This window comes from Carcharodon carcharias, chromosome 4 (assembly GCF_017639515.1).
Source record: "Carcharodon carcharias isolate sCarCar2 chromosome 4, sCarCar2.pri, whole genome shotgun sequence".
Taxonomy (NCBI): Eukaryota; Metazoa; Chordata; class Chondrichthyes; order Lamniformes; family Lamnidae; genus Carcharodon; species Carcharodon carcharias.
The window spans coordinates 38,189,593-38,210,903 of record NC_054470.1 but is presented as its reverse complement, the minus strand read 5'-3'; the positions used below and the strand labels follow the sequence as shown (position 1 = coordinate 38,210,903).

The window sequence follows — 21,311 nt, the reverse complement described above, 5'->3', positions numbered from 1 at the left end:
CTCTCTGAACTTCCTCCGTTACACCTTCCTCCCCCCTTACACCTGCCTCCCCACTTGCAATATTCTCCCCTGTTACAGACTGCTCCCCCCCCAACCTCACCCTCACCCCCCATCCCGAGGCACCTTCGTCCCTCTACCCCACCAACCTCACCCCCCCACCAACACCTTCACGCCCCCCCTACAGTCTCGGTCCCCCACCTGACACCTTCTGTATTTCCCTCCACCCCCAACCTCACTGCATCCAGTACACCTTCCTCTCCCACTCATACCTAGACCTTCCTCTACCCCCCTTCACCGACCATCCATAGCAGCCCATGGCCAAGACCATGATGTTCCAAAACAGACCTGAAGCATCAATGGAGACCTCTCACCTTCTGTGAGCTGCTTCGCGGTGGAGCCACGTCCATGAGGGTCTACCCAGCGTGCGATGCATGTGTTCCTCCAGGGTCCGGTAGCTGTAGGCCTCCAGCATCTTCTCCTTGGATGCCCACAATCTGAGCAAGGCCCTAAAGGTGAGTCCCGGCTTCTGCGTGTCTCGCTTGCCCAGATGTGATCTGAGCCAGTGTGTTTTCCCGACTGCAGAACAATAAATCGGGCATTGGTGGTGGGGGGGATGATTCTGGTTGGGCTTTACTCTGCATCCCGTTATGAGGATTTGTGTTCCGACATGGCAGACACCATCAGATGATCCCACTGTGATCTCACACTGGCGTGAAACCGATTTCTGCCCCTCACATTGAATTGTCACTGCCGCCCACCATGATGCCAATGGGACTGGACAATTCCATCCAATGGCTCTGATTTTAGAGGGATGGAGTGTACGGTGCACATGAGCACCAGAGCAGGTGGCACAGCTGGGGAGTCTGGGAACGTAGAGGCTCGGCTGATTTAACAGTCAGGCCTCATTTCTAAACACTTCCTGGGTAGCCTGCCTGAAGCCAGGCAGGGGTGGGAATTTGGTGGCAGGGCCTAGGCAAGTGTTACTGGGGCCTCTGGATGTGCGGAGGAGTGGGGGAGTGTGCCTGGGGCAATTAGGGAAGTCTAAGGCTTTCTTGAGGCCTTAAGACCTGCCTGTCTCTTTTGGCCCACCATGCACCTCCTGGCATGTTTGGCCTGACTGGAAAGCCATCACTACGCCTTTGCTTGGAGTCCAACTAAAATTGCAGATTGAACGCTGATTTTTTGATCTGAAAAATTACCCCTGGCCTTCCTGTGGGTGTCCTATTTGCCTGATCAAAATTTTAGATTAATGTTCTGATGTGGTGGAAAAGCTTTGGGGTCAGAGGGGATAAATTTCTGTGCACAGTTTAACTTTCCCTCCCTTCTTCCAGTTTTTTCCAACCGGGGGTTAATACCAGGGATGAAAAGTTTGGTCTTTTTGATGTCAAGCTGGAGGAAGTTGATTCATGTCGAATAAGCACAGAAACAGTAGAGAAAGATATTGAAGAGAGCGAACTGGGTATTATTTCTGTATACATGAAATCTGACGCCATGTCTGATATCACCAAGGATGTAATTGAGGAAGAATTGAGGGTCATAGATTATTCCTTTGGGGTTTCCACGTGATAGTAGAGAGGACAGAAGTAATTTTTGGATATGCAGAAAATGGACATGTAGAAAGAATTTAAATAAGGGGAGTATGTGATACTAGTAGGTGGAAAGGAGGCATTATTTAAGACCAGAGGGAGGGAGAAACCAGAAAACTCCAGCCTTGCAACATGTGTTGTAGGGGAAGTTGGTGGAGTCAATTTTCAAGATAGATGGAGTATTTGAACAAAATGAGCCGATCAAAGAAAATTTAGCATGAATCTGTAAAAGGTGGATTGTGCCTAACGAATCTAGATGAAATCTTTGAGGATGTCGCTGACAAGATGAACATGGAAATGTCTGTTTTGCCTGTTGTCTAAATGGAATTCCATCTGGCATTTGATAAAGTTCTGATGGAGGGGAGAACCCAGAACAAAAGGGAGCATTCTTAACATTGGGCCAACTGAGAGTCAAATTGAGAAGCACATTTACACATAAAGAATAATCAGTGTAGAATTATCTGCTGCAAGAGCTGTGGATATCAGGTGAATTGAAATTTTCAAGACTGAAACTGACAGATTTTTATTGGGCAAGAGTACAATACCAGCAACAACAACTTATATTTATATAGCACCTTTAACTTAATGAAACGTCCCAAGGCGCTTCACAGGAGTATTATAAGACCATAAGCCACATAAGGAGGTATGAGGTTGGATGACCAAAAGCTTGGACAAAGAGGTAGGTTTTAAGGAGTGTCTAAAAGGAGGAAAGTCACGTAGAGAGGTGGAAAGGTGTAAGGAAGGTATTTCAGAGCTTGGCGCCAAGGCAACTGAAGGCGTGAACATCAGTGGCAGAGCAGTTATGATTATAATGCACAAGAGCCAAGATTTGAGAAGTGCAGACATCTCAGAGGGCTGTGGGGCTGGAGGAGATGACAGAGATGGGGAGGGGCAAGACCATGGAGGGAATTGAAAACAAGGATGAGAATTTTAAAATCAAGACATTGCTTGACTGGGAGCCAGTGTAGGTCAGTGAGCACAGGACTGATAGGAGAACGTGACTTGCTGTGAGTTAAGACACAGGCAGCATAGGGTCTTAACTCACAGAAAGTGAGAGCGAGGCAGCAGAGTTTGGTTAACCTCAAGTTTATGGAGGGTAGAATGTGGGACTCCTCAGATACTGATGCAATCCATGTCCAAATGTAGCAAGACATGGACAGTATCCAGGCTTGGGCTGACCAGTGGCAAGTAACATTCACACCACACAAGTGTCAGGCAATGACCATCTCCAACAAGAGAGAATTCAAACGTCGCCCCTTGATGTTCAATGAAATTACCATCACCGAATCCCCCACTATGAACATCCTGGGAGTTACCATTGGCCAGAAACTGAACTGGATAAGACATATAAATATTGTAGCCACACGAACAGGTCAGAGGCTAGGAATCGTGTGATGAGTAACCCGCCTCCTGACTCCCCAAAGCCTGTCCACCATCTACAAGGCACAAGTCAGGAGTGTGATGGAATACTCCCCACTTGCTTGGATGAGTGCAGCTCCCACAACACTCAAGAAGCTTGACACCATCCGGGGCAAAGCAACCCATTTGATTGGCTCCACCTCCACAAACATTCACTCCCTCCACCACCGACGCACAGTAGCAGCAGTCTGTACCATCTACAAGATGCAGTGCAAGAATTCACCAAGACTTCTTCGACAGCACCTTCCAAACCCACGATCACTACCATCTAGAAGGACAAGGGCAGCAGATAGATGGGAACACTACCACCTGACAGTTCCCATTCAAGTCACTCACCATCCTGACTTGGAAATATATCGCCGTTCCTTCACTGTCGCTGGATCAAAATCCTGGAACTGCCCTCCTAACAGCACTGTGGGTGTACCTACACCACATGGACAGCAGCAGTTCAAGAATGCAGCTCACCACCACCTTCTCAAGGGCAACTAGGGATGGGCAATAAATGCTGGTCCAACCAGCGAAGCCCACATCCCACGAATGAATAAAATAAACAGCCAGCGGTGTGTTGGAATAGTCGAGTCTAGAAGTAATGAAGGTGTGGATGAGCTGAGACAAGATGCATGGGCCCCAGCTATGCCTGTCTCTTTATGGGGTATGTGGAACATTCCTTGTTCCAGTCCTACTCCGGCCCCCTTCCACAACTCTTTCTCTGGTACATCGATGATTACTTCGGTGCTGCTTCGTGCTCTCGTCGGGACTTGGAAAAATTTATTAATTTTGCTTCCAATCTCCACCCCTCCATCATTTTCATGTGGTCTATCTCTGACACTTCCCTTCCCTTCCTTGACCTCGCTGTCTCAATCTCTGGTGATAGACTGTCCACCAATATCCATTACAAGCCTACCGACTCCCACAGCTACCTTGACTACAGCTCCTCTCACCCCGCTTCCTGTAAGGACTCCATCCCATTCTCTCAGTTCCTTCGCCTCCGTCGCATCTGTTCCGATGATGCTACCTTCAAAAACAGTTCCTCTGACGTGTCCTCCTTCTTCCTTAACCGAGGTTTTCCACCCACGGTCGTTGACAGGGCCCTCAACCGTGTCTGGCCCATCTCCCGCGCATCTGCCCTCACGCCTTCTCCTCCCTCCCAGAAACATGATAGGGTCCCCCTTGTCCTCAATTATCACCCCACCAGCCTCCGCATTCAAAGAATCATCCTCCGCCATTTCCGCCAACTCCAGCATGATGCCACTACCAAACACATCTTCCCTTCACCCCCACTGTCGGCATTCCATAGGGATCGTTCCCTCTGGGACACCCTGGTCCATTCCTCCATCACCCCCTACTCCTCAACCCCCACCTATGGCACCACCCCATGCCCACGCAAAAGATGTAACACCTGCCCCTTCTCTTCCTCTCTCCTCACCGTCCAAGGGCCCAAACACTCTTTTCAAGTGAAGCAACATTTCACTTGCATTTCCCCCAACTTAGTCTACTGCATTCGTTGCTCCCAATGCAGTCTCCTCTACATTGGAGAGACCAAACGTAAACTGGGCGACCGCTTTGCAGAACACCTGCGGTCTGTCCGCGAGAATGAACCAAACCTCCCTGTCGCTTGCCATTTTAACACTCCACCCTGCTCTCTTGCCCACATGTCTGTCCTTGGCTTGCTGCATTGTTCCAGTGAAGCCCAACGCAAACTGGAGGAACAACACCTCATCTTCCGACTAGGCACTTTACAGCCTTCCTGACTGAATATTGAATTCAACAACTTTAGGTCTTGACCTCCCTCCTCCATCCCCTTTCTGTTTCTTTCCCCTTCCTTTTGTTTTTTTCCAATAAATTAAATAGACTTTTCTTTTTCCCACCTATTTCTATTATTTTAAAATATTTTTAAATCTTTTATGCTCCCCCCACCCACTAGAGCTATACCTTGAGTGCCCTACCATCCATTCTTAATTAGCACATTTGTTTAGATAATATCACCAACTTCGACACCTATGTGTTCTTTTGTTCTGTTGTTCTGTTGTCTTGGATTCACCTAGTTTTGTCGAAGGGTCATGAGGACTCGAAACGTCAACTCTTCTCTTCTCCGCCGATGCTGCCAGACCTGCTGAGCTTTTCCAGGTAATTCTGTTTTTTTTTTGGATTTCCAGCATCCGTAGTTTTTTGTTTTTATTTCATATGAGACAAGATGAAGTTAGGCGATGTTACAGAGGTAGAAATATGCTGTCTTAGTGATGATGTGAATATGAGGTCTGAATCTCATCTCAGGATCAACTGTACAAAATACAAAATCATATAAATCAGCAACAGAAGCCTCTCTCTAGACTGTACTAAAGAGTTGCTATTTATATTTCAGTGCTAGAGCATCTATCTGCTGCCCTTGTCCTTCGAGATAGTAGTAGTTGTGGGTTTGAAGGTGCTGTCGAAGGAACCTTGGTGACAGGGATGTGCTGGTTATAATGGGAATAAAGGGAAATATATTTGTGAAGGTCACCCAACACTAGGGAAGAATTTTGGTAGATTAAAGCTCTAATACTATCATAGTATATAAGTATCATTATTTTATTTTTGTGAGGGGAGAGAATATTGTCAGATAGCGGTTGCCTCTTATATGAGTAAATGTTAGACAGATTTTCCAGAACACGGATGTGTACTTTTACTAAACTACCAGGAACCCTCATGAAGGCCAGCAGATGTCTACCACCCACTACCTGCTTACCACCTATCCCCTGCCTCCTCAGCATGAGGTATTTAAAAATATTTGCTGTCAGTCACAGCTGTTTTCCACTTGCCTGCCATTGGTTAGATTGACAAAATATAAAATGTTAATTAGAAACAGGAGCATGTATAATCCTGAAATTTCTAAATTAGTCATACCCAGGGAATTAAGTGAGATACTTATGTGATTTTTTTTTGTTGTAAAATTTAGTTGACTGCCGAATGGTGTGTCTTTTTGATACTGTATGTGTACCATTTTTTGTTTATTGACAGGACAAGTCACAGGAAGAAAAGTAAAGACAGTTCAGGTGAACTTTATTAGAAGGGACATCTATGAGCACATCAAGGAAAATCTGAGAGGACTTGAAATTGGGGTCCTGGGTAAGAAAGTTAAATCTTTTGTTGATCAGCATTACTCCATATTTGATGATTATGGGGGCTGATTCTGGCCACGACTGTCTTGGACATAAGAAAGTAGGTTTGAAATAATTGAATTCTGTCCTAGCACATATGGGGCAGGATTTTGCCTTTGGTGTGTGGGAGGGGTGGGTGGCGGTGGTCGGGAAGCTGACCACCGCCTGCGATCAGCACCGCATTGCGATTTCATACTGGCAGGCCAGTTAAGACCCGCCCAGCGTGAAATGCAAGTGGCACCATTGAGCGCTGCCTGTGTGGGAGGGGGAAGGAGGGTGAGCGGGCTGAGCACAAACTTTGTGCATGTGCTCGAGTGAGCCCTTCATGATCTCCCTGAGGCAGAGTTGCCTTCAGGAGATGAAGCGCTGTTTAAAAAAAAAAAGGAAACAAAAATGTCATAAAACATGTCCCCTCATGTGCCTGTCACATGAGCAGGGATATGTTTTTAACACAGGTGTAAAGTTTTTATTTGCTTTAGGAAACCTCATCCCGCCCGTGGATGAGGTTTCCTAAAAAGTGCAAAGGCCGCTTGGCTTTTTTGCCTTCCTGCCAACCTTTAGGTTGGACAGGCAGCGTAAATTTTTGAATTTAATTACCTTTTTAATGGCCTTAACAGGCCTTTTAATTGTTAGCGGGCACACTGCCAACTCCAGCGCGCGCCCACTGAATGAAATAACGCGGGACTGCACGATGACACCGGGACGCTCACCCGACATCATTGCACGTCATTTTATGCTCGGCCAGGTCGGGCACGTGCCCACCTGCCGAGCTTAACATTCTGCCCATGTGCTATATAGCACTGCAAAATTGGCTTCATATTTTGCATCATATATTGAACTTAGGATGTTATCACAGTTGAGAGTTCACAGTTAGGAAAAGAGACTAGAGTGGTTTGAGCTTTTTTCATCAAGCTGAGAATGCAAAGAAATGATCCGATGAAGGCCTTGAAGATTATGAAGAAATATGATGGGATAAATAGTGATATTCTTCCTGCTAGTCTCTGGGAAGGTAATGGGAATGCACAAATTGCACAAAGAATTAAAGGCAAGTTTAAAAAACATCTTCAGAGGGTGTTTAAGTTGTGGAATTCTCTGTTATGCCTGAGACATCAAATAATGATGACCTTGTCATTTGTAAGGAGCCCAGAGAGGATATGCACTGCATTAGACTAAGCTAGTTTCAATTTCAACAAAACAACTTCATTGAAGCTCTCAATGCAGTAATCAAGTAAAAAGCTGAAACTGTGACTGCTGCTACTACAACTGACCAGACTATCGCCACAACAAGCAGTGCTAGCCAGCAGTATCGCAATCTTTGCCATCTCAGCTGCCAACTTTGTCAGAAAATCATTTGAATTCTGCATCCACATTGTTGCTCCATTTCAGAGCTTTTAACAATTATCAGTTGCCCTTGACCAAGAACCAAACAGCAACTTGCGCAACAACTTGGCCAAGCAAGATGACAAGTTGTCTCAGAGTGGGAGTATTATCATTGCATGAGTAGCAGCTGGGTTTCTTACCCTATTATGACTATAGCATGAAATGGAATTAAAATTAGTAGATATGAATGCTATACTGAGTGTTTCAGTGATTATGTTCCTTAAAATATTGCATACCACTGAGCTCAGTAATTCCTTTTAAGTCAGTTCTCGGAGTATCAGAGGCATTTCCTTCTTTAATGGGTATTTTAAAATAAATCTCAACAGAACTGGGCAGAGAAGTATAAAAAGTCATAAAGAAACTTTTTTTAACAAGAGGGCTGATGAAACAGATATGAAAACAACAAACCCATATTATAACTAGCAGCAAGAATGTTTTTTCAATCTTCTGGAATTATAAATTGAATTTGAGAACTGTGCACAGCTGTTTTCACATGATCTGGGGAGGGCTTTTTCTTCATCATTTCGGTGCGGAATGGATCAATAAATGTATGTGCAGATTTGCACCACTTTTTTGTATGTCGTAAAAATAAATATAACTACTTTCTTTTTCCTTCTAGTGAACAATGTTGGAATGATGCACACCCCAGATCCGTGTAGGTTCCTTGAAATAAATGACATAGATAAGGTATAACTCTTATTATTTTTTTAGCACCATAATCTTGCTGTTAAATTTGAAAGCAACTCTTTACTTTCGATAGATTTATCACCATAGGTGACAGTATGTGTTTGGTTGTAAAAGCGGTTTTGTAATATTCAAGTTGTGCTTTTCTTGGCCTTTTAGGGAAAACAGTTGCCATCAAAGAATTTTTGAAGTATAAGAACCCTGAGGCATGGGAAGAATTCTTTTACAACATTTGTTAATACCTTGAAAACAGAAGATAGACTTAGTTTTGATTTGAGATCGCATCCCTGTTAAGTTTTGTCATAGATTGTTTGCCCAGCTTTGTCAAGATGGCATCAGTAGATTTTTTTTGCCAGAAATATCAACTTGCAACCCTGAAGCTCCCGTGCTTGCCCTGTGGGTTTCAACGTTGCCCCCTGCAGGTCAGGAGGTTTGCAGTTCAATCCCTAATGTGTTGATGGGGCTGATTTCAGCTAAGCCAGCACTTGGGGGTGCTATAAATGATCTCAGCACCCCTTGAGAGCAGAAATCACCCCTGGCTACTGCTTTTGTTTGCTGTCCAGCTTTGCTACAGAGTGCATGTTGATGAGAACAGGATCGGGATTGACTGTGATGCTCTCCATGGTAAAACAGTCTAATATTTCAGCCTAATATTTTCCTCTTTAGAAAGGTCAAGGTGGGACTTCTTGTGCTTTGACCCCACTGTAACCACAACCATTTTTGAGCATTGGAGCTCATTTTTTTCTCCAGTATAGACTTTTAGTGTGATCCCAGCCAACAGGGGACATGGAACAATGTTGCAGTGGGATGCCTGTTGCAAGGCTAGGAAGAGAATGAGCAGCCAAAACTGTGGACAGAAACATCCTGAAGCTCATGCAATTTTAAAAGTGGCTCTTGCTAAGCTGAGAACCCTCTGGGAAACGGTAAGGGGCCTGAAGAGATGGAGAGGTGCTAAAGATACTGCCTTACAATTTACTGCCACTTTTCTCTCATGGTCCTTGGGTCAGTGATAGTTGAGGTGAGAATCAGGGAAATTGGCTGAGCTTTTCAAATCCACCATCATTTATATGTGGCAGGGTAGTTGAGGGTTGGATTGCTGATTTCCCTGCTGTGGGTGGAATGGAGGAAGATACCTGGTGATGGTACTGGCAGGGGTAGGGATCTGGTAGGCCTCCCCCACTCCCATTGGTTTTCTGTTGTTCAAATCCAGTGCTGTTGACATAGATAGAATGAATACTTGGACGAAGGGTGTTGATGTCTGTAACTCAGCTGGAATCTGTGGCTTTAGGAAAGGACGGGGGTGGTGTGAATTCAACATCATTCCACAGGATTTTGAAGTGGAACAATCATTGATATTGCTGAAATGTTGAGATTTGGACTGACAGCATCGTATAAATAACCATTTTGAGATGTTTGTAAGCAGCTGACTATTTGTTTGATTCACTGTTTACTATCTGGATTCTTGAAAAAATGTATATAGTTCAGTTGGATTTACTTAAAAGCAACATTCCTTGATCAAACTTTATCTTTAAGTTTCCACAATTGCAATCGTTACATGATTATTTTAAATTGTAGTTGCATCATTAGATATACGTAGGTGGCTTACTTTTTTTGAAAGAACTGCTCATTTCCTGCTTGGTAGCTGTAGAATGAGCACCCAAGGGGCTGGATTTACCTCCCTGTTTTTACCACTGCTTAATGGTAAATTAAGTATCATTTGACCATCGAGAAGATATTTTCCAAATCTGCTTTGTATTAGTAATACATTTTTAAAAATTTTGGGAGAAAACCTGAATTGGAATTTACTATATGGAAATTTGAATATCTGTTAAGCATTTGTAATAGTGCTGATTCTAATTCTAATGTATCATTTGCTAATTTTCTTCTTCTTCCTGTACATTAGACCATCAATGATATGATCGCTGTTAATATGGTATCTGTTGCTAAGGTATGTTGTCCAGTACTAACAATTTTTTTCTACCAGAAGTGTGTGACACCAAAGCACAATTAAAGGTGGCACTGGATGATTTTTATTTCATATTTTTATTTTCTGCACTCGTCTGTGACCTGTGTAAATTCTACAAATGAAGACATTTGTAATTGCTTAATCGTTACTATAATGGTTTTTATTAACCAGATGTCTTAGAACGTCATGTTATGAAAATGCAATAATTTGTATTCTTAAACATAGATATAATGTCAATTTTTACAAGTTGGCTCAATTGCATCACTGATGGCAAAGTTACTGTAGTTATTGAAAAATAGAATGCTGCAAGTGTGCAAAACTGGAATGGTATGAATATGAAGCTATGCTTGGATTAAGTTTTTATTGTAAATCAATGGATTGCTAAATTTTAAATGGGGATTCAAGAAGGTAATCCACATTAAACAGTTGTAGTACAGGAGGAGGAGGAGGAACCTATTGCTTGCATCCCTCCTTGGCTGATAAACCTGGGATCTGGTCTCATGGGATTTTTTTTTAAAGATGATTTCTGAACCTCTGGTACAGATACAGTTACTGGAAACCCTGCCAAGCAATGTGCTGCGGATAGTGTTTCAGCTGGAGGAATCCTCTAGGGTGGTATGTAAACATTAGTCTGCCTTCAGGGAGCTTTCATTGCCTGCTCCCCTGCGCCCGCGCTGACTTCTGCGCACGCTGTCCTTCTGCCCACCCCAGCAGCGCTGAGCTTCTCAGCGCGTCCTTCACGCTGTCTGGTCGTTAATTGGCCAGCCAGCATGAAATCGCGGTCGGGGCCCGATTGTGGTCGGGGGTCCATTCCCCGGCCACTCCCGGGCCTGCTGATCATGGGCACGTGCGGAACTAAAAACCCTGCCCCTGGTTTCATAACAAGGTTTACAATTCAACACCAGCAAGAAATAATTTTGTAGTTTGATTTTAGTGGATCTTTAATAAATATTGCTGAACACTGTCAAAAGGCACATTTTTAAAACATTTATAAAATGTATCTTGGTGCATTAATCTCTTGCAATCTTTTGCAGATGACCCAGCTTGTCCTGCCACAAATGAAAGAGAGGTAAGGACTTTTAAATTTTTGCACGATCCGAAATGTCTAATTAGTTATTAGCAGAAATCATTTTGTTTTCATTAGTAGCGATTTTAAATTGAATTTGATGTATTAATATAAACGCCCACACAATTAAAATAACAAGAACAAAAGTTAATGGTAATTACTGCTGACACCATTCAAAGTTATTTATACTGAGCAGCAGTTTTTTTGTGTACATTGTTATGATCCCCGTGAAGACCAATAATGCAAAAGAATTGAACTTCTCAATCGACACCAGTGGAGGAAACCAATGGGCAAGATTTCACATTTAAAACTTTTACTGTAACAAACCAAAAGCAGCAAAACTTAATATGAACCAACAGGCACATTGTATTCAAAGGAAACAATACATTACACTTAAAATAGCTTAATCAGCGAAGGTAAATCTCACGAATTTCTTAGGCAGCACACTTAAGATCATACTCCTAGCACATATATGGCACCACGTACAGTCCCAATATCTCTCACAACTGCATCCTCCTCCGGTAGAGCTCAACCGCTCTTTATTTTGCAGTATCTGATCGACAAGTAGCCTCTGACAACTGCTTTGCTCCATCCATGGATATGATTATCACCAACAAGTTGCCCATCTGTGGAACCTCTTTTACTTGGTCATGACAGTCCTGATGGCGTAGCTTTCCATAGTCTCCTTCACCCAGCCACTCAGTAATAACCCAGTACACTGTATGGTCATAAGAACCACCTAGCTGTTCAGCGTGCCTGGACGGCTCTCATAGCTTTTAGGTTTCATTCCTTTTAGTTGGCTCAGACACACAAGGCGTAATTTAATAAGGAGAACAGGGTCCCTGACAACAGGACAGTAAGTGGGCACCACTTCCACTAACTTGTCGGAAGCCACCATTAACTCAATTAGAATGCAATCATACAGAGGAGGCTTTCTGACCCCACCACTCAATTCCACGTCGGGGTGGGCTATAAAAGGCCCACCTCTGCAAGAATCCGGACTCTGTAGGCAGGGAGAATTGGTGCTGACTGGGGGAAGTGATCATGCACCTGCAGGGTGTCATGTACAATTTTAAGGTCTTGACTTTTATTGCCCGTGATCAAAGATATTTGTATGTGGTTGATTACCCTGTGATTACTTCACAGACACATCCCAGCAGCTGAGGGAGGCTGTGTTAGCCTAGGTCCATGAACAGTGGGAAGACTGTTGGGGATCAAGCCATGCTGAGCCCCAGGCTGAAAATGGGCCTCTGGTCTCAGTCATTATAAGCCTGTTGGAGATGCAGAGACAGGCAGGGGAACAGCAGGTAGAGGTTTCACAGGCTATACAGAACCTCGCACGGATGGTGAAGGTGTCCATCCAAGCCTTGATTTCTGCCATGGCCCTGGCTTGTAAGTGCATGGCTTCCTCCATGCAGAGTTTGGTGGCCATCATGGGGAACCAGGTCTATCATATGACCCATATGTGCAAGGACCTGCATTCCGTCATTCTAGCTCAGAGCAGCAGTGGCTAGGGGAGAGGGGAACAAGGCAGCCGGAACCCCTTCCAGATTCTCCTTCTCCTCAGTGTTACAGGGAGATGCCTTTGTGCACCGAAAGGGAGGAGGAACCGCTCTGGGGCCATCCTCTCTGGGCACTCCTAGGAACAGTGGGCGCTCCTCATCCCCTCTGCCAGTGACCCTAGAGCCTTCAGTAGGCAATGCTGAGGAGGGTGCCCCTGCCCCTATCCAGGAGGCACCCAGGAGGCATGGGACCTCAAGGCCTTGGGCCACCAGAGGACATCCGCCAAGGTTATCGCATGTTGACCTTGCACCAAAATGTAGTGATCATAAAAGAAAGATTAAGAAGTATTGAGGGCACAGTGGTGGCGTGGGTGTTGAGACGCTGTTATGTAATGCAAATGTTTTATGTACTTATGATATATATGCATGTATATATATAAAATATCACAATATATTTTATTCACTTGATTATTATGTGCATTATGAATACTTGTTGGGACATCCTCATTCAGAGGGCTTATTGCATCATGTTTGGAACTTGTTGCTAATGAAGGGGACTGAGGGACTTCTCACTAGTGTAGGTAACAGTCTGACGGCGATGTGTTAGATGGTAATGTGTGTGGTGTGATTTGTATTCTCAAGGCAATGCCACATGGCTGAACGTGGCCTCCCCATAAATGATGTGCCAAGGAGACTGCTGAGCTTACTGATTAGCTTGAGAAGTGATATGCTGCTTGTGCACTCTTGGTCTTGACAATGTGGACAAGGAGCGGAAAGATGGCCCATAATAGCTTCATTGCATTTGCCAGTGCAAATCCAGTATCCTCGGTGACAGTCATCTCCTTTTATTCTGGTTTGACAACAGTCCACTCCCCTTGACCTTCTAGAGGGTAGAGGACATGTGTAGTGAGGTATCTCCAGATGGAGGCTGGTAGAGGTGGGCACACAGTTAAATCAGGCAAAGGCTTGCAGGTGATGAAATGATGGTGAGATAGGTGCATCACTCATGGTCAAACTGATTGAAGATGAGGTTGTCCCTGACAGCCTGGCATGACTCTCCACGGCTCTGGCACCTGGGAGAGCTGCTGTGAAATTTCTGTCCTTGTCCTGATATTCCTCGTACTGATATTCCTCCCCATCATCCTCTTCTGAGGAGGTTAGCAGCTCCTTTATGTCCACAATTGACAATTCTTCTCCTCTTTGCAATGCCAAGTTATGCATTTTGAGCAATCCTATGGTCTGCTCAATGATTGCTCGGCTCGATCCGTGTGCTGCGTTATAACACTCCTCCGTGGGGTTGTGGGGATGACACACTGATGCTGAGAGTCACGTCCTGAAGGAATAGCCTTTGTTACCCAGAATCCAACTGGAAGCTCAATTTGCATATTACAGGATGGCATCTTCCTGCAACAAGTTGCACCTCTCAAGAGCCTACCCAAGAAGGTCACAGCAGAATGCAGCAGTGTAAACCTGCTGATGTTATCAATGCCATTTTTGAGGCAGCTACCACTCTATATACACTAGACAAACTCAATTTATCCAGGCATGAGTTGAGCAGTGTAAACTGGATTTTCATTCAATATATAACAAACATTTACTATATACTATGATGAAAATAATCTGTTTGTGGCTGAATACAGTAACACAGATTTTATAAAAAGAGCCCTGTTTATTCTCCCTCGCAGAATTACTTTAACTGGTGTGAGCCATTTCTGGTAAGATCTTGTTTGTAGAAGCGTGGCTATGAATATTATCAGTCCCCTTTGATTAGTTTTGCTGCACCTAGACTAACTTGTTACCACTTTTGCTGCCAAGGCATATTTCCTGATTGTGCGCCTGGCATGTGGACCAGTTTGTGCTGGGTGTGTTGCATAATTATTAAATGGACGAATCCTGGAAAATATTGGGAGATTTCCTTTCTCCCACCTGATATGAAATTGTTGCTGAAATATGTTCATTGGGCTGAATTTTATGTTGATCGGGCAGGCACGCACCCAACCTGATTGGGCGTGAAATTGCGCGAGATGGCTTCAGGTGAGCTGTCAGATGTCATTGCGCACTCGCGCGATATTTTGCTTAGCGGGCGCATGAAAAATTAGGAAGCGCGACTGCTGACAATTAAGAGGGCAATTAAGCCCATTAATAGCACAATTGTCTGCTATTTTTCACCTTACGGTTGGCGGATTGTTGAATCAGACGGTCTTTACATTTTTCATGAAACCTCATCCAAGGATGGGATAAAGGTTTTTATCATCTATATTTTCAGGGGCCTGATTGTGATGCTCAGACATCTTTTTTCTATTTTTCAAAACTTTATTGGATCAGTTGCGGGTCTGCAGCTCCTTCAGGGAGCTTTCTCTTAGCGCTCGCCCATGCCCTCATTGATGCCATCATCCACCCTCCTCCCGCTCCCACTGAGCTTTTCAGTGTGCACTTCACTGAAATTGTGATCGGGGGCCAATTGCGATCGGCAGTCCGTTTCCTATCTGATCCTGGGTCTGCCAATCTGAAAATTCAGGCCATAGGAAGCCTGTTCCTAATTGCAGCACTTGTTTCAAGTTAAATGCAAATGACAAATGCATTAACGATGTAATGGGCCTGTGATCAAAAGGGCAGATAATAGATGTACTGCCAACTTTCAGGCATGTTTTTTGCTAATTTGCTGGCAGTTGCATGACTTGTGAGATCCCTTTCTCTCTTGTCCCAAGGAATGAAGTGCCTGGTTTTCATTAAGTGCCTTTCTAACAGAGTGCCTCACTCCAGAATGTCTATGGGGATGGTCATCCCATTTGAAAAAAAAAATGCTCTAACCTATGACAATTTACATCTAAATAGTGCCCTTAAGATTGGAAAAAGCCCCAAGTCCCTTTAAAGAGGCAGGGTGAGATAAAATACATTATATAAAAAAAAACTAAAGGAGTGAGTACCAGCTTGTGGAGGAGCGACTAAAGCTTGCTTGAAAAGATTGGCTTTGTGAAGATTTTTAAAGGAATGGAGTGGCTGGTATAGGCAAGGAGTTCCAGAGAATGGGACAAGGTAGTCGAAAAGAAAAATGTACAAAGCAAATAATTGGTTCTAATCTAGTCTGTTCCCTTTTTAGAAAGAAAATGCTGTATCTGTATATTTTGATCTTTTATATAAAACAATCTTATATTTTCAGACAGATGGGTCTGATCCTGAACATTTCGTCTGGTGCGGCTAATGCTCCGTGTCCACTGTACTGTTTGTACTCTTCTACTAAGGTACGTTGTTTTAAATAAATAGGTTATTATTCAATTTATTATTAAATAAATAGGTTATTAAATCAAGTAGGCTAAATACCTGAAAAACAACTTTTTTGTATTCCTGTGTGACAATTGACTAGAAATATGGAATCAACAATTAAGACTGTAACTTCATTGTCCCTCCCTTTCCTGCTACCTCATTTCTCCAGGCAGGGCTCTGAAGCCTCATGATCTCTGTGTGCAACTGATGAAATCCAAATCACCACTGGTAAAATCTGACCATTTGGTCAGAAGTCCAATCAAATGCTGTCCACTCCCATTTTAAGGCTCCCCATCTAGCCCCCAGTTATGTTTGTAGTGACCCAGCAAAATTCAGGTCAATAATCTTTCTGAAGGATATGTGCTTCCTCTTTTAGTCTCTAGATTAGTTCCATCCTCTTTGACTTTCCACTGAAAAGTAATTAGCAGAACACGATTAGATGAGGAAAGAAAATTATTCATTTAAAGGATACTGTCGTCAGGAAAATTGCTTATAATTTTTTGGCTTTGGGTTCAATTTTCATTGTGTGAAGCTGACAGCCCAGTACAATTCTGAGGCATCACTGCAATGTCGGAGGTGCCGTCTTTCAGATGAAACATTAAATCTGTCTGTTTTCTAAAGCCAACGTAAAATATCTCATGACACTATTTCAAAGAGCACAGCAGGGGAGTTAGTCCTGGTGTCCTGGTCTATATTTATCCTTCAATCAACATCACAATAACAGATTATTTAGTTACTATCCCATTGCTGTTTTTGGGAGTTTTCTGTGTTGAAGGCTACTCATCTCAGTCGCTGCAGGAGTTCCTCAGGGTCATGTTCTAGGCCCAACCATCTTGAGCTGCTTCATCAATGACCTTCCTTCCATCATAAGATCAGAAGTGGGGATAAAAGCAAAATACTGCAGATACTGGAAATCTGAATTAAAAACAGAAAATGCTAGAAAAACTCAGCAGGTCTGACAGCACCTGTGGAGAGAGAAACAGAGTTAACATTCGTGAAGAGAGAAGTTGGGATGTTTGCTGATGATTGCACAATGTTCAGCACTCCTCAGATTCTAAAGCAGTCTGTGTCCATATGCAGCAACATTTGGACAATATTCAGTCTTGGGCTGATAAATGGCAAATAACATTCACTCCACACAAGTGCCAGGCAATGACCATTGCCAACAAGAGAGAATCTAACCATCTCCCACTGACATTCAAAGGCATTACCATCGCTGAATGTCCCATTATCAACATCATGGGGGTTACCATTGACCGGAAACTGAACTGCACCAGCCACATGAATACTGTGGCTACAACAGCAGGTCAGAGGCTAGGAATCCTGCTGCGAGTAACTCACCTCAAGACTCCGCAAAGCCCATCCACCTTCTCCAAGGCACAAGTCAGGAGTATGATGGAATGCTCCCCACTTGCCTGGATGAGTACAGCTCCAATAACACTCAAGAAGCTTGACACTGTCCAGGACAAAGCAGCCCGCTTATTTGGCACCCCATTCACACCTTAAACACTCATTCTTACCACCATCGATGCACAATAGCAGCAGTGTGTACCACATGCAAGGTGCACTGCAGCAACTCACCAAGCTTCCTTCGACAGCACCTTCTAAACCCATGACATTTGCCATCTAGGACAAGGGCAGCAGATGCGTAGGAACACCACCGCTTTTAAGTTCCCCTCTAAGCAAGTCGCATACCATCCTGACTTCGAACTATAGCGCCGTTCCTTCACTGTCACTGGGTCAAAATCATGGAACTCCCTCCCTAACAGCACACCACATGGACTGCAGTGGTTCAAGAAAGCGGTTCACCACCACCTTCTCAAGGGAAATTAGGATGGGCAATAATTGCCGACCTAGCCAGTGATGCCCCCATCCCATGAACAAATAAAAAAAAGATGTCTGCAGAAGGTGTCAGGTGTATGGGGGGGTGGGATGGGGTACATGTGGCAAGGGTCACATAAAGGCCACCGAAGAGAGGACTTGGGGAGAGGTTTGGGGGTGTGGGGAAACAATCCTGATAGAAGGTCTAGGATTCAGGGAGAGGTCACCTGCCATGGGCCTCTATCAGGCAAGCCTCATGGCCCCTGTTGAGGAAAAGGGGTAGCTCAGAGGGAGGCAGGTCCAGGCACTGGCAGGGGCATATCATCAATTTCAGGACCAGCAAATGTGCCAGCCTTGAGATTGGCTCAGTGCAGAAAGATGCACCAACAGCCATGTGCACAGAGAAGAGCCAGTCCCCAGGAGAGACTGTGCCTCTTGAGACTGGACTATCTCCAAATGTCTGAGTGGCAGTGCCGGTGAAGAATGCGGCTCTCCGTGGAGGTTGTCACTGATCTCCGTGCCATGCTGCAAAATGAACTGATACCCATGGGCTTTGGTGGACACCCAATGCCGGTGGCACTCTCATGTTCAGTGCCTCAGCTCTTTCCAAGGATCTAATGGAGGACACGTGTAGAATTTCCCAGCCTGCAGATATAAGGTTTCACGGACTACATGTATGTGGCCATCAAGGCTCCACAGACAAGCCAGGGGCCTTCTTCAACAAGAAGGACTTCCACTCGCTCAATGTTCAACTGGCCTGTGGCTGCTAAAACCTTTGGGTGTGTGTAAGGCTCCTGGGAAACAGTCATGATGCCTACATAATAAGGCAGTCCCAGGTATTCAGCTTTTCCAGTCACCCTCATGTCTTCAGGGATGGATTCTCGGAGACAAGTGCTACCCACTGAGGACATGGCTACGCACACCTGTGAGGACCCCACACACTGAGGCAGAGGATACGTACAACACCTATCATGGGGCAACCCGAGTGACTGCCGAGCAGGCCATGGGCCTTTTAAAGATGCAATGCAGGTGCCTTGATTGAACCAGTGGAACGAGAGTCTTGTGTATTGTGTGGTCTGCTTTGCACTCCACAACCAGGCTCAGCAGAGGGGGAAGCTGTTGAGAAAGGAGGATCTCGTGGATCGTGATTCCTCTTTGGGCAATAAGGATGTGGAGGAGACCAGGTGATGCGAGATGAAGGATGCCAGATGCAATGAGATATGTGCAAGGGAGGCTCGGGTGCTCTAATACAGAGCTTGTATCCTGTGACCCTTGTTCCCTTTCAGAAGCTATCCAATAGGGCCTCACCTTACTTTTAATCAGTCCTGCTGTCACTCCCTTCATTTGGCACTTCTTTGCCCTGCACACAGGCGCATAGCACAAAATGGCAAGGCTGAAGAGCTGAATGGATGCGCCTTAGACAATTGCTTCAGGCCCACTGAGGGCGGAAGGATGTAGATGCAATCTCACAGGGCTCTGGAAATTAAAATGAAAATCAGGAAAAGTGAGTGAAAGATTTATTGAGACACACGCCAGACAGGAAACTTAACATCTACATATTTCAGTTACCCCTGAACCCAAAGTGAGCTAGGTGCTCCTATTAACTCTCTTTTCGGTGTTCCTACCAGGTGCCATCCTTGTGTCTGCAGTTGATTTGGAGCCATGCTGCTGATCGTGCTGCCTCATGCCTTGGGATGATCTTGCCAGCTGTCCCCTGGCTGCTTGACATCTAGGGGGCCCCAGATGCTGTTAGTATCACTGGCAGATGGACTGTCCACAATTGGAGTACCATGAGAGGAGCCCCCATAAACAGCTCCTCCTCCCTTGTAAGGCACACGTATCTCTCCGTTCACCTGAGAAGGATGAGGGCCTTTGCCATGGTACTGCTGCATTGAGCTCATGGATAAGGTGATGTCTGGTCTGGGTGCATCTCTGGCATCCATAGCATGGTCTGCTGGAGCAGGCTCTCCATTAGGGTCGCCAGCTTCTCAATGGAGAAAACCATGCGTGGATCCATCAAAGATAAGGCAGCACTTGTGGCCTGGATGGGCTCCTCCATTATCCTCTCGTAGCTCCACCAGATATACCAGATATTCCCTCCTATTTCACTGCAGTTCAGCAGCTGCTGTGTTGCGGCTGAGTTGAGAGGCCCCTCATCAGCCTGGGGTTCAGCATAGGCCTGGCTTCCCACAGTCTTCTAACTATCATTGGCTGTCACAGTTGCCATTAGTTGCTCAGGTGCTGGGCCTGCATTGATGGACTTGCCCCCTCACAACCAGGGGTCGGGGGCACTGGAGTCAGTTCAAAAGGGACCAAAAATGTTTGACAAGGAGAACCCTCCCCTCCTCACCCTCACCCCGACCCCCAGAGCCCACCAGAAGGCGGTCAGCATTTACCTAGCAGTATCCTGATGTGGCAGAGGAACCCCCACCATTGGTTAAGTGCCAATGGAAGTGAGAAGAGAACCTCAAATGGTCACCTAAATGACTTATTTGAGCTCTGGGCAGTAGAGCTATTTGCCAACTTTCCCCTTGCTAGCAAGATGGCATGGTGGCAGGATGATGACAGGTGCTCCACCTGCCACCTTCCTGCACCATTTTATGGGCCCTCTTGCCTCCCCAGACTATCCCCAAAAGGCCAGTAAAATACAACCCAGTGTCATCCTAATTGAGATCTTTAAAATAAATTTTTGCTTGTTGTTTCTGATTTTAAAATGCATAATCTCTTTTTTTCTCATTAAATTATTTGCTAGGTCTTTATGGAAAGATTCTCCAGAGGCTGTCAAGCTGAATATGGTTCAAAGGGAATTATCATACAGGTAAAGGTGGATTATCTTGTGAAGATCTTGTGCTCAATGGAAAAACCTGGAACTTGTGCTGTCTACTTACGCTGCATTTCTACAGTACATTATTTTAGATAAATTTACTAGTAACCTTTTTAAATTTTGAATAATTTTTAAGAATATTGAATATAGCCAAATTTAATGTTCAGTTCACATTGCATTAATAAACTAGCTATGTGTGGGGGTTGGCTAGCTCAATTGGCCAGATAGAGGGTGGTGCAGAATGTTGTCAATGGTTGGTTCACTCTCAGTACCTGCTGTGGTAGTTCATGGAAGATTGTCTGCTTGTCTTGCCTGGTGCAGAATGGTGCCCCTCAAACTGTATAACCATTTGTCTCTCTGTAACACAGAGAGATGCCAATGCTTCCTCGTGGACTATGGCTAATTACCTTACCTTACCTAGTCACCTTACCGTACCTTATCTCCTCACATGGTGAATTAGAGCACAAGAACTTTTAAGGCCTAACAACCTTGTCTCTTTTTCATGGCTAAACCCTTCTTGCCTACTTTTCTTCAATCCTTTTCTCTGGAAATGCATCTAATTTTCTCTTGAACCATTGAAAGTGGATTTTCAACAGCTTTTCTTGCAACTTAGTCCAAAACTCTTACCCTTTGAGAGAAAATGTGCTTTCTCACTTCTTATT

The 21,311-nt window shown here is 44.6% G+C and overlaps 1 protein-coding gene across 1 annotated transcript in view; it reads left to right on the top strand.

Annotated features, from left to right (window-relative positions):
* hsd17b3 (hydroxysteroid (17-beta) dehydrogenase 3) overlaps positions 1-21,311 on the top strand; it is a 61,741-nt gene that overhangs the window by 25,281 nt on the left and 15,149 nt on the right. Inside the window, exons 6-11 of the mRNA XM_041185278.1 lie at positions 6,003-6,110; positions 8,142-8,209; positions 10,110-10,154; positions 11,207-11,241; positions 15,901-15,982; positions 20,578-20,643. Of these exons, the coding sequence (XP_041041212.1) occupies positions 6,003-6,110; positions 8,142-8,209; positions 10,110-10,154; positions 11,207-11,241; positions 15,901-15,982; positions 20,578-20,643 (404 nt within the window). The remainder of the gene's footprint in view (positions 1-6,002; positions 6,111-8,141; positions 8,210-10,109; positions 10,155-11,206; positions 11,242-15,900; positions 15,983-20,577; positions 20,644-21,311) is intronic.